At 52.9% G+C, this 14,201-nt stretch overlaps 6 protein-coding genes across 6 annotated transcripts; 5 read left to right on the top strand and 1 right to left on the bottom strand.

The window, feature by feature from the left end:
* Positions 1–936: 936 nt before the first annotated feature.
* Positions 937–1,656, top strand: M421DRAFT_52801 (uncharacterized protein; the record flags this gene model as incomplete). Its single annotated transcript, XM_033595053.1, has 1 exon — positions 937–1,656. The coding sequence occupies one exon, from the start codon at positions 937–939 to the stop codon at positions 1,654–1,656; it is 720 nt and encodes a 239-aa protein (XP_033453891.1).
* Positions 1,657–1,891: 235 nt separating this feature from the next.
* On the top strand, positions 1,892–3,688 carry M421DRAFT_415986 (S-adenosyl-L-methionine-dependent methyltransferase). The gene is made up of 3 exons (XM_033590906.1): positions 1,892–2,154; positions 2,210–2,597; positions 2,672–3,688. The coding sequence occupies exons 1-3, from the start codon at positions 2,136–2,138 to the stop codon at positions 3,321–3,323; spliced, it is 1,059 nt and encodes a 352-aa protein (XP_033453890.1). The 5' UTR covers positions 1,892–2,135; the 3' UTR covers positions 3,324–3,688.
* Positions 3,349–4,058, bottom strand: M421DRAFT_415985 (uncharacterized protein). The gene is made up of 3 exons (XM_033590905.1): positions 4,006–4,058; positions 3,806–3,950; positions 3,349–3,758 (listed from the first exon to the last, which is right to left on the bottom strand). Exons 2-3 carry the CDS (start codon positions 3,935–3,937, stop codon positions 3,693–3,695), a joined length of 198 nt encoding a protein of 65 aa, XP_033453889.1. The 5' UTR covers positions 3,938–3,950; positions 4,006–4,058; the 3' UTR covers positions 3,349–3,692.
* Positions 4,059–4,150: 92 nt separating this feature from the next.
* On the top strand, positions 4,151–6,317 carry M421DRAFT_415984 (Pkinase-domain-containing protein). Its single transcript, XM_033590904.1, has one exon. The coding sequence runs from the start codon at positions 4,384–4,386 to the stop codon at positions 6,112–6,114; it is 1,731 nt and encodes a 576-aa protein (XP_033453888.1). The 5' UTR covers positions 4,151–4,383; the 3' UTR covers positions 6,115–6,317.
* Positions 6,318–8,356: 2,039 nt separating this feature from the next.
* On the top strand, positions 8,357–10,589 carry M421DRAFT_415982 (bifunctional aspartokinase/homoserine dehydrogenase). Its single transcript, XM_033590903.1, has 3 exons — positions 8,357–8,891; positions 8,947–10,283; positions 10,335–10,589. Exons 1-3 carry the CDS (start codon positions 8,743–8,745, stop codon positions 10,430–10,432), a joined length of 1,584 nt encoding a protein of 527 aa, XP_033453887.1. The 5' UTR covers positions 8,357–8,742; the 3' UTR covers positions 10,433–10,589.
* Positions 10,590–11,286: 697 nt separating this feature from the next.
* M421DRAFT_415981 (uncharacterized protein) lies at positions 11,287–13,247 on the top strand (the record flags this gene model as incomplete). Its single annotated transcript, XM_033590902.1, has 1 exon — positions 11,287–13,247. A coding segment is annotated over one exon (1,801 nt), but the record flags the coding sequence as incomplete, so codon positions are not given.
* Between the last annotated feature and the right edge of the window lie 954 nt (positions 13,248–14,201).

Genomic DNA, 14,201 nt, shown 5'->3' with positions numbered 1-14,201 from the left:
CCCTCTTCAATCTGATCGTTGTTTCCCCTACCTGCCAGCAGGGATAAGTACGGATCACGTCCAATCACAAATGTTGTACGGAGTTCCAAGAAACGCATGTTGGTGGAGTACGGAGATCTATAGACACCAGTAGTCTCTTTTGTTGTTATTGTTGTAAACAGAAGCAGATCATGGGAACGCGACAACACGAGAATCCCACGCTACTCTGAGACGCGCACCCCCACATTACCAGCCACCGCTCCCCACCCACATGACTTTTAAAGGTACTTGAACAGCTATGACGACTCTAGTGAAGCAGAAAAGGAAAGCCGACGCCATGTGCGATTCTGTAAGTATTTCAGCGCACGCGAAATTGCAATAGGCGCGTTGCGCCATCATTTGTCGCACGATACTGATGCGCCACAGCCGTGCCAAACACCGGCAAAGCGGCGAGTAGCCAAACCAAAGAAACGCTTATCGATACCGGGCGCATTTCCAACACCGGAGCCTTCAAGTCAGGAAACGTCACAGAGATCTGCGCACTCTGTTGTGTCTGCCAGAAAAGCCGATAAACTACAAGGCAAGACCGGAGTCGCAGCTCTACCTCCCCAGCTGCAGCTGAAGCCCGCACCCACGTCGAATAGAGTGCAGAAGTCTACAAGTCGTCAACCATCGACACCAAGAAAGCAAAGATCCAGCAAGAAACTATCCGTCGTCACTCCAAAAGCAGAGCGACATCCAAAGCGCCAGGATGTCAGCTTGCGGTTCTCGTTCAGCTCTCAACAAAAAAACACCCAAGGTCCCCTGAAGCGGGGTCGAACAAGAGGGCGACCTTCGGATCGTGAAGATAAACGACCTTTCCAGCCCATGTTGTCTCCAATTGAGTCGCCAACCAAGCGACTTACCCCTAGAAGACCTGGCAAAGAGGACAAGGTCTTGAACAGAAGCTTTTCTGAAATGCTTGTTACGACTGAACAAAATAATTTTACTGGGCCGCTCAAGCATGACTACACAGAAACTCCCTCGGACTTATCCTCAGAACTCAACCAAGAGCCGAGAGCACCTGATCCGTCTGTCTTCTCGCATCCTATGAATACCAAGAAGCGCGAAGGGTACGGCTTCAGCTACTCAGAGCCCTTGTGGTACGACTCGGACGACTATCCGGACACGGAGTGCGACTGGGACCCAGATACTAAGGAGCAGACTACGCCATGCGAGGCGCTGTTCGACCAGGACAGCTCCTTCGACGACATCGTTGTGGTGCGAGATGTCGGCTCTTTTCACATAGCCAAGCCCCAGCGTACCCTCCAGTGCACAAAAGCCACAAGAGAAGACACAGTGCGATTGAAACAGCGGGCGAAGATGCTGTTCAGATGGGATGAAAGCGGTGACGTATACTCCTCTCTGGTAGGTAGACTAGAACGGATGGTATATATTGACCTTGAAAAGAGAATCAGCGGCCGGGAGAGTTCCATACCATCTGTCGTGCAGTGCGCAAGCCGCCTCAGAGACTTCCTGCAACGGAACAAAGAGGAGCGGGTAGAGACAGGCGAGAGCCGCCGCGCAGTGGAGCATGAGATCGAATGGGCTTCGTGGCTTGTGGAGGCCAGTCGGACAGGCGTGATGCACTTGAAAACCAGAGGGTGCACTTGCCTGCCGGACTGGGAGGAGGACTAGACCCGCGCCCGTCACTACGCATGTTTCCACCATCTTCTTCTTGTAACACTATTATTAACAGAGGCTAAACACTCAGGGCTGGACCTTGTACTCGCTACACATGCAGCCAACGAACGTCGTGCGCAGATCATCCACGCAGTCAGGCCTTCCATTGGCCAATACTTTCTCGTTCATTTGCTGGTGCTCTAACGTCTACAACATTTGTAAATTCAGCACATTAATTTCAAGTGCACTTGACAATGATTATTCTGCCCCAATCTTGATGCTGAGCTGCAACGCTCAATGTAGCGTGTGTCGACGTCATCGATCTAGACTAAGCCGCAAACAGCGCACTACTTCGGACGCGAAGCTATCAATCTCAACCACTTGGCCTGGAAGTCACGGTATCTGACCCGTAGGCGCTCAAGTTAAGAACTCTCCTCTGTCTGACTACCTCCACTGCTACTGCATATCTGGGCGCGTTCCCTATATCCATCAAGATGACCTCTTACATCTCGGGTACATGCGCCTTACCAGACTCGAGACGAAGACACAGACGTTGACCTGTAGACAGACTATGTGATGTCCGACGCAGTCATCAACCCGCTTCTAGACAATGGTTATCTCCCTCACTTTGTCATCCGCCGTGGTATCCGGGCCCAGCTAGCAGATCGCTTGAACACCATCGCAACAACCTCTCTGGAAGCCGGCTATGAGTCTAAGATGAAGTACGTGGAGCTTCTGCGAACAAGGCCCATTGCCATTGAAACAGCAACCGCAAATGAGCAGCATTACGAAGTCGGCACGTCAGTGCTGAAAGGTATGCTGGGAGCGCGGATGAAGTACTCAGCATGTCTTTACGAAAAGGGCGGGGAAACGCTTGCCCAGGCTGAAATCGCGATGTTGAAAAAATACGTGGAAAGAGCGGAACTGAAAGACGGACAGCGAATTCTTGATCTCGGGTACGTCTCTACATCCTTGGCTCTCAAACCCAAACTTGTGCCCACGTGACTGTTAGCATACTTACGAATCGCAGATGCGGATGGGGTTCAGCATCCCTCTACTTCGCCGAAATGTTCCCAAACAGCAAAATCACAGCGTTCTCCAACTCCCGCACGCAGAAACAGCACATCGACAGCGTCGCCACATCAAAAGGCTTCAAGAACCTGACCGTCATCACCGGCGACGTGGTCGACTATGAATTCGAGCCTGCTTCTTTCGACCGCGTAGTCTCCATCGAGCTGTTCGAGCACATGAAGAACTACGCCTTACTCACTGCGAAAGTCAGCCGCGCGCTGAAGCCCGGTGGTAAGCTATTTGTGCATATTTTTGCGCACAAGACGACGCCGTATGACTTTGACGGAGGGTGGATGACGGAGCATTTCTTCACTGGAGGCACAATGCCAAGCGCGGATCTGCTGTTGTTTTTCCAGGATGAGCTGAGGGTGAAGAGGCAATGGTGGGTTAATGGCATGCATTATGGGAAGACGTGTGAGGACTGGTTGACGACGATGTTGAGCAATGAGAAGGCCATTAAGGAGGGCTTGAAGGAGACCTACGGAGAGGAGGGTGTAACGACGTGGTGGAATAGGTGGCAGGTATTCTATCTGGCCTGTGCAGAGTTGTTCAAGTGGGAGGGGGGTGATACATGGGGTGTTAGTCACTACCTGTTCGAAAAGCCGGAGTAGACGAAGTAGCGGAGTATGAAAAGTGGCAGGCATTACAAAGAAATCCTTCATAGCTATGCACGTATGAATCAAACTGCGAGAGAATCTCCAGTCTATAGTGATTGACTCTGCTCAGCCAATCAAATGTCACTAATTGACGGTGGTCAGCAATTTTGGCGGTGTTGTTATAGCGACCGCATAATAACCCTGGCTTCGTAATGGAGTAGGGCTTTCTTTGTGATGTGTTCTACTTTTCATTCTCCTGCTGGGACATTGTGCGTCATCCCGCACATCTGTAGTCTGCCACTTGCATATGTACAATGCTGCCGATTCGCGCTTCGAATTTCCTATGCCAATTTCGGTTTCTTCCGCCCCCCCTCGTAGATTCGTTCAGTGGTCCCAGGGATGCTTCCAGCCGAGCAGGGCCGGGCCGTCCTTCTTCGCGCGGTACATCAACTGCCTCGGTTAGCGCAGGCGGAACCAGTGCGGGCTTTCTAACGTACGAAGAACCACATGGAGGCGCCGAGACCTGTAGCTACGAATCTGTAGAGCGGGCGGACGGGGTGGATCTTGATGGGGTGGTTCGGCATCTCCGCGTACTTGGGCGGACCCATCCTGCGGAGTGTGGGCTGCATGGTTGTGTTTGAGCTTGGAGAACGTCAGCGATACTCCAGGGACAACTGACGTGGCAGCGGAGGCATACCTGCGGCGTGTGCTGTGCAATGGCTCGTAGTGTTCGCTGGTGGTCGAGGTGAGGTTGAAGGCGATCGGAGCTAGCGCGGCGAGATGCCAAGGCCAGTTGCGCATTCGCCCATCAATCCCGTTCCTGTTCCACATCTCAACTAAACCGCTGCTATTATGCTGCCACCACAATAACACCGTCATCGCCCCGTTCGAACGTTCCATGGCAGCGTCCACCTCTGCATCGCGCCTCAAACCACTGTCATAACTTTCCATGTCCGCCGCATCGCGTGCATTCGACCCTTCGATTGATTCGCGCCGGGCCTAGTAGCGAAACGAGTCCGTGGACAAAGTACAACGCGCCACGATAACCACAACACACAACCCATCTGCCGTTAAAATGGCGACTCCGGCGACCAGAACACCGCAAAATGGCCTGCAGCGCAAGTTCAACGGATGCGCCAAGATTGGCGAGTATGAGATGCTGCAGAAGCTGGGAGAGGGAACTTTTGGTGAAGTCCATAAAGCGCGTCAGATGCGAACGGGCAGCGTTTTCGCGTTGAAGAAGATCCTGATGCACAACGAGAAGGACGGCTTCCCTATCACAGCGCTGCGAGAGATCAAGCTTTTGAAGATGCTGTCTCATGAGAACGTCTTGAAGCTGGAAGAGATGGCCGTCGAGCGACCGCGAGCTGAGGGTCGCAAAAGAGCGATTCTGTACATGGTCACGCCGTACATGGACCACGATCTGTCCGGTCTCCTCGACAATCCAGACGTCAAGTTCCAGGAAGCGCAGATCAAGTGCTACATGCTGCAGTTGTTCAAGGGCTTGCGCTACCTGCATGACAACCACATCCTGCACCGAGACATGAAGGCTGCCAACCTGCTCATCAACAACCGTGGGCGACTTCAGATCGCAGATTTCGGTCTCGCAAGACACTACGATGAGCCGGTACCAATAAAGGGAAAGGGCAACGGCGAAGCACGGAGAGACTACACAGCACTCGTCGTCACACGATGGTACCGACCTCCAGAGCTCCTTCTCCAACTGCGGAGGTACACCCCCGCGATCGACTTGTGGGGCGCGGGGTGCGTGTTCGGCGAGATGTTCAAGCGCAAGCCTATCCTCGCTGGACAGAGCGACCTCCACCAAGCGCAGATTATCTTTGAGCTTGTTGGCTCTCCCAACGACCAGAGCATGCCCGGCTGGCAGGAGCTTCCTGGCGCTGAACCCATACGCCAATTCGCACCAAATACAGGTTCGATAGCGCAAAGATTCCGTGAGCTTTCGCCCACGGGCCTGTCGCTGCTCAAAGACCTCATGAGACTTGACTGGCGGAAACGTATCAACGCTATTGACGCAATTGAACATCCCTACTTCAGAGAGAACCCTAAGCCTATGCGCGAGGAAGATATTCCCACGTTCGCCGACTCCCACGAACTCGATCGCCGCAATGCTCGAGGGCAGAAGCAGGCACTGCCACCAGCACCCGCAGGTGGCACGGTGGGTATTGGGCCGAGTGGTGAATGGACTGGCTCTGGCCCACCACCAAATTCCTGGGGCAACGGTGACCGGCGGTATGGTGGCCCTCAAGATCGCGGGCCCCCAGGCGTTGATCGATCGTCAAGAGGAGGGCACAATGATCGCGATCGTGGCCCACAACGTTATGACCACGGACGACCTCCACCTCCCCCGCCAGAGGGTGGCGGTCGAAGGCCAAACTGGGGCAATGGTGGACACCTGCCCCCTCCACCTGGCGAGGGTCGACACCCACTCCCTCTACCTCCCCGTTATGGCCCTGACATTGGCGACCGAAGACGAAACCAGCCCCCGCCAGGAGACACATACATACCCAGCTACCAAGGCGGCGATCGTCCACGCGGCTCACGCGAACCAGACGACCGCCAACAAAGACGCGGATCCCGCGACTCAGGCAACTCACGAGATGGGCACACAGACGAGCGGCGCCCCTACCGCGACGACCGCCGGCAGGGTGACGCTAGAAGCTTCGCCCGCGATAGGAGAGACGGGAAGACGCGATCACGTAGTCCGGATCGCCGGAACGATAGGAACGATAGAGACGGGCGCGACAACAGAGGCAGGAATGATGATATTTACAGGAGACGGTAGGGCTACTCTCTTGTGGGGCTTTGGTGGTAGGCAAGCGGCTTTTCTTATGAGTATATGCAGTATGGCGTGGCGTCTGAGATTCTGTATGAGGGACGCATCGATACCTTAGATATGGCGTTTTGTGGGTTTTGAGCATTGCATGGCGTTGTGGTGCGAGAATGCTCTGCTAGCAATAGGATAATTTTATACGTATTGATCCATGCAGCCTTGGGCAGATCGGTAACGTGATACTGGTCTTCTCTTCAATGTTAACGAATGCATTGCACTTCTGAAATTAGACTTCGTAGTGTTGGGTTGATCGTCACCTCTGTTGACTACCTTGGACTAGCACGTCTCAGGGCATGTATATATGGTCGCCTCCTAGCTAGCAAGCAACTCAGCGCAGTTTCCATCAATACACACAGCGGCTGTCTGCCGCCACACAATCTTAGTTATCTGGCCGCTAGGCGGTCTGTGCATCGTGGGTAGACCGTAGCATCTGACCATTGCCGGTGTAGCTCATCCTTTTACGTGGAAGCGATCCCTGTTGGCTTTGGTCGGCTCGAATAGGCATTTTGGCGCTGTGCATGCGCCACCGTTTGGGGTGAGCTTGCACTGCAGGTTTAGGTCGAAGGATAGGTTGGCTTCGAACGTGGCACCGACAGCCGTCCTCGCGTTATTTCTCCACGCCGTTCTACAAACAAGAGAATGCAACGGCACCAGTCGTTCTCATACCAGTCGTTTTCAAACCTCGGAAGGATGATAGTTTGCAAGACACCACAGTTCAGAATCACAACTACACTTCGCTTGAGAAGCCTCTTACAGTATAGTATCTAAGGAATCTCAACCAAGTATGAAAAGTGCAGGTGGAAGCTGTCACGCGATTAATCCAGACTTGAATGCGTCTTGATTCCGCGTTCCCCACTGTAGTCTTGAAGAACTGCTCGACCACGCGCAACCTCGCGAGTTGGTCAGGTTGAGCTTTCCCACACGCCATCCATTGTCCTACGCTAAAGATTGCAGTGCACAAGGCTAGTCAACAACAATCCAAACCCAGTCTCGTACTTAAAGAGTCGAGCGCGATCTCTTCGACTCCGGTATGCTGGGCTTGTCAGCGCTTATGCAAGCCAAAGCAGCTACAAAGCATCTTCTAGATGCAAAAGATCGCAATACACTTCTAGGAGAACCTGCGATTTTCGAGCTAAGAATGCTCATCTTCGACGGCTTCCGGACCTGCGGCGACAACCACGTTAGTGGAACTCTTCACCTTTTTCTAATTCGTCTTTACTTCGCGCTAATGGTGTGGTGCAACATTTGCGCTAGCCTTCGGTGTGATGAAGTTGTGCGAATGTGCCCATCATAGGTGTGCGACCTCAAGGGGCAGTGCCTTTTGTAGTTGGCCGCCTTGATCCCTCCCGCATAAACTTCTCCCTGGCCCGAATATACTTCTCTTGACCAAAACTTTCTACCGCGGCTTACCTAGACGCATCGAGGATGGAAGGATCTTCACCCCAGTCGATGTGAGGTAAGTGATGCAGGACCCGTTTACGGTGGGTACGGAATGGTAAGGCTCGCCGACTGTACCACTGTCCAATAAATGTCCTGCCGTGGACACAAAGTCTGCTCTGCTACGCTAAGATTGCAGTGCATGGCCAAAGTCAGTTTGGTTCTTGCAGTTGAACTGTGATTCCGTGAGTGAGTTGATATTCATACGCGCCCCTCGGCAAGCTGGAGCTACCCTTGCTAGTGTTTCCCGACTCCAGCGAGTTTCTACGGTATACCCACGGCGGTGCGCAGATGGGGTACTCTACTATGATGCTCGTCACGTGACGTGAACAGGGGGTTTTTCAATCATGGAATTTTGCGGCCCTTACGCTTGCGCGTGCTTATTCTTACCCGTTTCACGACGACTTTCCTTTGGCGTGTGCTTTTTGATTATGTCGTTGAGTAGAGACTCCAGCACGAGAAAGCTGACAATGACCGCGGCGGATATCGTAGCTGAGGCTTTTGGCGCCTGAGACACCGGTATGATGAACGGGCGGAGGCCCCTTTACTGAGCTAATCTGCGAAATAATCAAGTATAATCGTTCAGACTGAGGAGTATGTTGTATGTTTCGCTCATGGTCCTTGTCGTTCTGCAACAATGGCACAAGCAGACGAGATGCAAGGTGCCAAGGTCCCGCCCGTAGGCGGTGGGTAATCAAAGCTTCGGCGCTTCGGCGACGGCCCGTCATCACAAGCCAACGTTCGACTGGTAGCATCAGCACAGCACAGAGTGACAGTGAGGTGCCACGCTGTCAGAAGTGTTGCGACGTGGCTCGAGACAGGGAAGGTGATCAAACAGTGTTACTAAAGGCTGAGCAGGGCTGGCCTTCCGCAAACCATAGTTCGTGAATTTTCTTCTGCCGACAATTGAACGGGCGGCACTTAACCAGAAGTTCGCTGGCGGCGTGTTTAGCACCGACGCCGGAGAAAGAAGAGTCAGGCCCCACCAAGACTCAGATCTCACATCACTAGAAAGTCGCGCATACCTCACTCACGATACTAACGCATCCAATTGCTGCATACAGCAACTTCCTGCCTGATAACTACATACACCACAATTCGATTCTCTCTTCTGGAATACAAGAAAACACGCACGCGACCAACATGTCTGGCATCACCAATGGTCACAGGAGCGAGGTTGAGCGGATAGCGAACCATACCGAGGAGAAGCACCTGCCGGGCGGCTGGGTTGTCCTCAAGTTTGGAGGAACGAGTGTTGGAAAGTTTGCGGAGAATATAGCGGGCATTGTCAAGTAAGGGCACCCTCCCCCACCAAGACCGCTGACCGAGGTCTAACACGGCCAACAGGGCTGGCAACCAGACCAACCGCACCGCTATCGTCTGTTCTGCGCGCAGCACCAAGAACAAGACCGAAGGCACCACCAACCGCCTCCTCCGTACCGCCCGCGCCGCCGAGGAGCAGGGCCACCGCGGCTACGATGACATTGTCGAGGCCATCCGCGTTGACCACATCCAGGCTGCGAAGGACACCATTCAGAGCGCCGACGTCCTCGCTGCCTTCACCGACGAGGTCAACGCCGAATGCGAGAGCCTCACCAAGATCCTGGAGTCGGCGCAGCACTTGGAGGAAGTCACCAACCGCGTCGAGGACAAGATCATTGCGAAGGGCGAGAAGCTTAGCTGCCGCTACATGGCTGCGCTGCTCAACAACTGTGGTACTCCTGCCCAATTTGTCGACCTCGCCGATATCATCACCTTTCACACTCCGAAGAAGGGCCTGAACGAGCAATTCTACACAGACCTGGCTGCAGCGCTGGCCAGAGAGGTCGAGGCGTGTGGTGACAAGGTTCCAGTTATCACTGGCTTCTTTGGAAATGTACCAGGTGGTCTCTTGAACTCCATCGGACGTGGGTACACCGACCTCTGTGCTGCGCTGGTTGCAGTTGGTGTTAAGGCTAGGGAACTGCAGATCTGGAAGGAGGTGGATGGCATCTTCACCGCCGACCCTCGCAAAGTCCCCACTGCTGCTCTGCTGCCCAGCGTCACGCCCTCTGAGGCTGCTGAATTAACCTTCTACGGCTCTGAGGTCATTCATCCCTTCACCATGGAGCAGGTCATTCGCGCGCGCATTCCCATTCGCATCAAGAACGTCATGAATCCCCGTGGCGCTGGCACCATCATTTTCCCTGACAACTTGAAGGCGCTGGGGTCCCACTCTCCTCTCAGGGATTGTCTTTTCCGCACGCGCTCCTCCAGCCTTTTGAGCACCCTCGATACCCCTAAGCGTCCTACTGCTGTCACCATCAAGCACAACATCGTTGTTCTGAACGTTCACAGCAACAAGCGCACTCGTGCTCACGGCTTCTTGATGAACATCTTCAGCATTCTGGATCGTTGGCACTTGTCTGTAGACCTCATCTCTTCTTCAGAGGTCCACGTTTCCATGGCCCTGCACTCTGAGTCCGCCTTGTTGAGCGGCGGCGGCGAGGATGAGTATAAGATCCAAGACAAGGACCTCCAGGGCGCCGTGAACGATCTAGGCGAACTAGGCGCTATAGATATTGTGCCTGACATGGCTATCGTGAGCTTGGTTGGCAAGCAACTCAAGAACATGATCGGTATATCTGGCAAATTCTTCAGCGTACTCGGTAACAACAACATCAACATCGAGATGATCTCGCAGGGTCTGTACTACTACGTCGCGTATGCCATCCCCACACTAACAGTGTTTCTAGGTGCTAGCGAGATCAACATTTCCTGCGTCATTGAGGAGCGCGAGGCTGACCGTGCACTCAATGTCGTCCACACCAACCTTTTCACTTTCCTGGAATAGACATGCATTTGCATCAGCGGAGTTGGATACCATATCAACCATCTAGAAGTCTTCTCAAAATCTCATCGACGTCCCAATTTTACCCGTCGCCATCGTCATGTTCCACTCTCTTTGAAGCCCTCCGTTCTAGGTTTGAAATTCCTTTGTTGTGATCCATGCCCCATACTACTTGAAGATTTGGTGAAAGACATTGTGAGAGCGAGTGGTGCAAACGCAGAAGCTCCCGCTAAGAGGCTTTGTGGCTGATTCATTTTCACCTTCACCTAATGGTAGATTGCTACATCACGGCCATCGCTTCTACTGCCCTCTCCACAAACTGCCTCGATTACCCACCGACACCGCGTCTCTACTTTGCACGTTTTTAACATGGATCCAGGAATGGGACTGATGGTACACAGCATGGTACCTAGCGAAGCTGAGTTGCCCAAACTTCCGCCAAAATCGACACTACAGCTGCCAGATGGCTTCCTCGAAAAGTCCCACGTGCGCCATGCGCTTAAGTACATCACGGACGACGATCAACGAGAGAAGGCGTTAGAGGTTGCCATGGCTTGGAAAAAGAAGTTCGCAGCAGAGAAATGGAAGCCTGTCGTGGCCGCCATCGAGGCCGCAAGCAAGATGGACAACGTTCGATCATCTCCTCACGATGACGACCCCCGTCGCGAAGACGATAACATTCCCAGTGAAGAAGACGCTTGGCTCCTCAGAGACACATTCGTACCCGCTGGTGAGCGACCCCGCGCCATGACTGCAGCTTCGTTACCGGCGGTACCTCAAGCTCCTCTTACACTGACGACAACACGGCAAGAGCTTGTGCGCCAAAAGACTGCGACGGTTTCGCTTCCATTAAGACGCATGCTGCCATCTCTTACCCCGCGAAGGTTGCGTTGGGACATCATAACACCAGGTCCAGTGACGCCTCTGTCGCCAAGACCGTCAGCCAACTCCTTCAGCAATTGGCTACGGCCTAAGCCTGCACCACCAGGTGCGCATATTCAAGTGTCAACACCCGTTACAGTGATATACATTGAACCTGCATCTCCTGCACTACCAAGAGACGTAGAGACTCGTGAGATTTACGATACGATCAAAAAAGATATTGATGCTCTGGCACGTCGCCACTGCCTAGCCCGATTCAAGGCGCGCGCCTCCGGCAACATCGACTTCATTCCAGCGACGATGATCAAGCCCAAAGACACGCTACAGGCTGCCCTTGTGACAATGGACTCCCACCGTGTCAAGTTGAAGGACTTCATAGTCAAGGACCTACCAGACAGGCTGCAGGGCCGCGCTCTCTCTGAAGCAGAAGTAATAAGCCGCTTTTGCATCAACGATGAAACCGAATTGGAGGAACAAAACGAATGGATGAACCACTTAACCGTCACGACAAGTTCACAGGTCTTGGATACTGATGAGCACGTGGAACACCGACCACAGTCCATTGCTACAGCCATCTCGATTCTAGATGAGCAGCGAGCGATCCTTCAACATCACCGCAAGCAACGTCAGAGCGAACACTTGGCCATCAAACCCGAGGCAGTAAAAGCTGCTTGGGCAGTGAAGATATTAGACGACGCAGAACGATGTGCAGAGCTTGAAGGCGATGACTCGAGCTCTAGTAGTGATGTTGACGAAGACCATGACGAAGGATATAGCTACGGAAACTTCTTGCGCAGAATCGAGAACGACTTGAGTACGAGCATAAGCCCTGGCACACTCGCATCTATGGTGGACGAGTTGTCCAACAGCGAGTTCACTTCGATGCGTTCACGGTCAAGCACCCACCAAAGTGCTAGCTCAAAAAGGACCCGGGAATTCCGATTTCACCAACGATCGAGTATGAGTCCATCCGAGGAAAATCGCTGGTTTGAGAGCCTGAGTGGGTCGACTGTCTCCAACAGCAACATGCATACCTCCTCACTCTACCCACGATCAGACCTTCATGTCGTGACAGAGGCAGGCGACGAAGCTACCACCAGCGAGCTGAGCCCAGAAGACCGAGAGTTCAGACACCGTGGGCCTGACCTCTCAGAGCTGGATCACTGGGCGCAGGAGTTAAAGAAGATGGAAGTCATGCGTGCGGAACGACAGCGATCGCCTACTCCGCATCGTCTTCCACATACTCGCAGCGGACTGAGCAGCTCCATGGAACCACATTTCCCAATGCGGCAGGTGTCAGTCGACAGCATTAACACCCGCATCTCGCCGACCAGGACGTCTCACAGTCGCTTCTCCTCATCGTCAGGATCGTCCACATCCACGAAATTACTGAAGCCGCTCCCTAGACCACCGTTCTACAAGCACTCACCATCAGCTTCTCTCTCAACTCTGAGGGACACTCGGTCGACGATGCTCGATCACGAATATCACCAGCTTAAGATGGGCAGGGCCAGTTCTCACAAGCGCGTCATAAGCAAGACTTCGATGCACGATTCTGTATGCCATAACCAGCACCTTAGGATATCAAGTGTTGTGCAGTTGTTGGCCAACACTGCACCGAAGCCGGAGGAAGACGACTGGATGGGCGAGCTCAAGCGTATGGAGAGCCGTGAGCGAGTTAGACAGGCTGACGAGAAGAGGACTACTGAGCTATTGCGGGGTGATACACTAATTGAAGAGGAAGGTATGCTGGGTGAAGATAGGCAGCGACTGTGACCAGTCACTTTTGAGCTCGGAGTTTTGTGCTTGGATATGACAACAATCTGGGGTCAAGCTGGATTACGACAGCTTAGATATATGTTTGGTCCTCTCACTTCCATTACTGATCATCCGGTCAAGCCGTGCTTGCATATCTGCGGCTATTTTTTGAACTCTTAGCAGCATTTCTCTCTTTGTTCAAACACGTGTCACATTAGCTGTCGACAGGTATGTCCTGTACGCCTCTGCCCCTTCTCTTCTTGCCATCCAGCATCTTTAACACGCTCCTTACTCAATAGGTTATTCAGGCTCCTCGAGACCTCCATGCTGGTGCATCTCCTGCATCAAGACGTCCGGAGTTGATACCGTACTATTTGCTATCTGTCTTTTCCGCACAGTCACAGTTATCCCGTGTCAAAGACCATATATTCGTTACTCGGTCTCTGCCCATCACCCCTTCAGCTGCATTCTACACGCGTTCGTAACTACTTCCCAGATTCTTTAGCATAGATATCGTCAACTGTCATCATCTGGGCAGCAAGAAGCTAGAGGAACTCACTCAACGTTGCCTTTCCTAAATACTCACCATAACTCTTGATCTGTCTCCCAGAAAGTCTACTGTCCTAATTATCCAAATACTTAAAGATCTCCTCGCTGATGTAGACTGACATCAAAACGTCCGCCAGAATACTGCAGGTCAGCTTGTTGATCGACACACAGTCCGCCTCTGTCATTCATCTTTTGCATCAAGATAAATCTACTTGCACACTGTTTGATTCATCTTCTACATAGGTTACTGCATCTAGAATTGTTCAACATCAATTGTGATAGTCGTGGCCGGGCAGTGGGCTTTTGGGACCGCAGCAGATGCAGAGCGAGCCTTCCGTAAGACCACATGGAATATGTCTGGATGTTTGGCACGTCCCAGAACCTGAGCAGATGCACTGCCGATTGCACTTAGGCTTCAAGTAAGGGCACATCAACACTAGCATGCATTCAACTAATGAATACGCTGACAAACCCGCAGTTCGCAGCAGCAAATTGCGGCACTGGCGCCAATAAGGGCGCGTCCCACCTTTCCTGCCAGCTTTCAGACCAAGTAGTGCAATCTGAAGCCAAGACGGCCCCATGT

This window comes from Didymella exigua (genome assembly GCF_010094145.1).
Source record: "Didymella exigua CBS 183.55 unplaced genomic scaffold M421scaffold_2, whole genome shotgun sequence".
Taxonomy (NCBI): domain Eukaryota; kingdom Fungi; phylum Ascomycota; class Dothideomycetes; order Pleosporales; family Didymellaceae; genus Didymella; species Didymella exigua.
The sequence above is the reverse complement of the archived record's forward strand: the minus strand, read 5'-3'. Positions and strand labels throughout refer to the sequence as shown.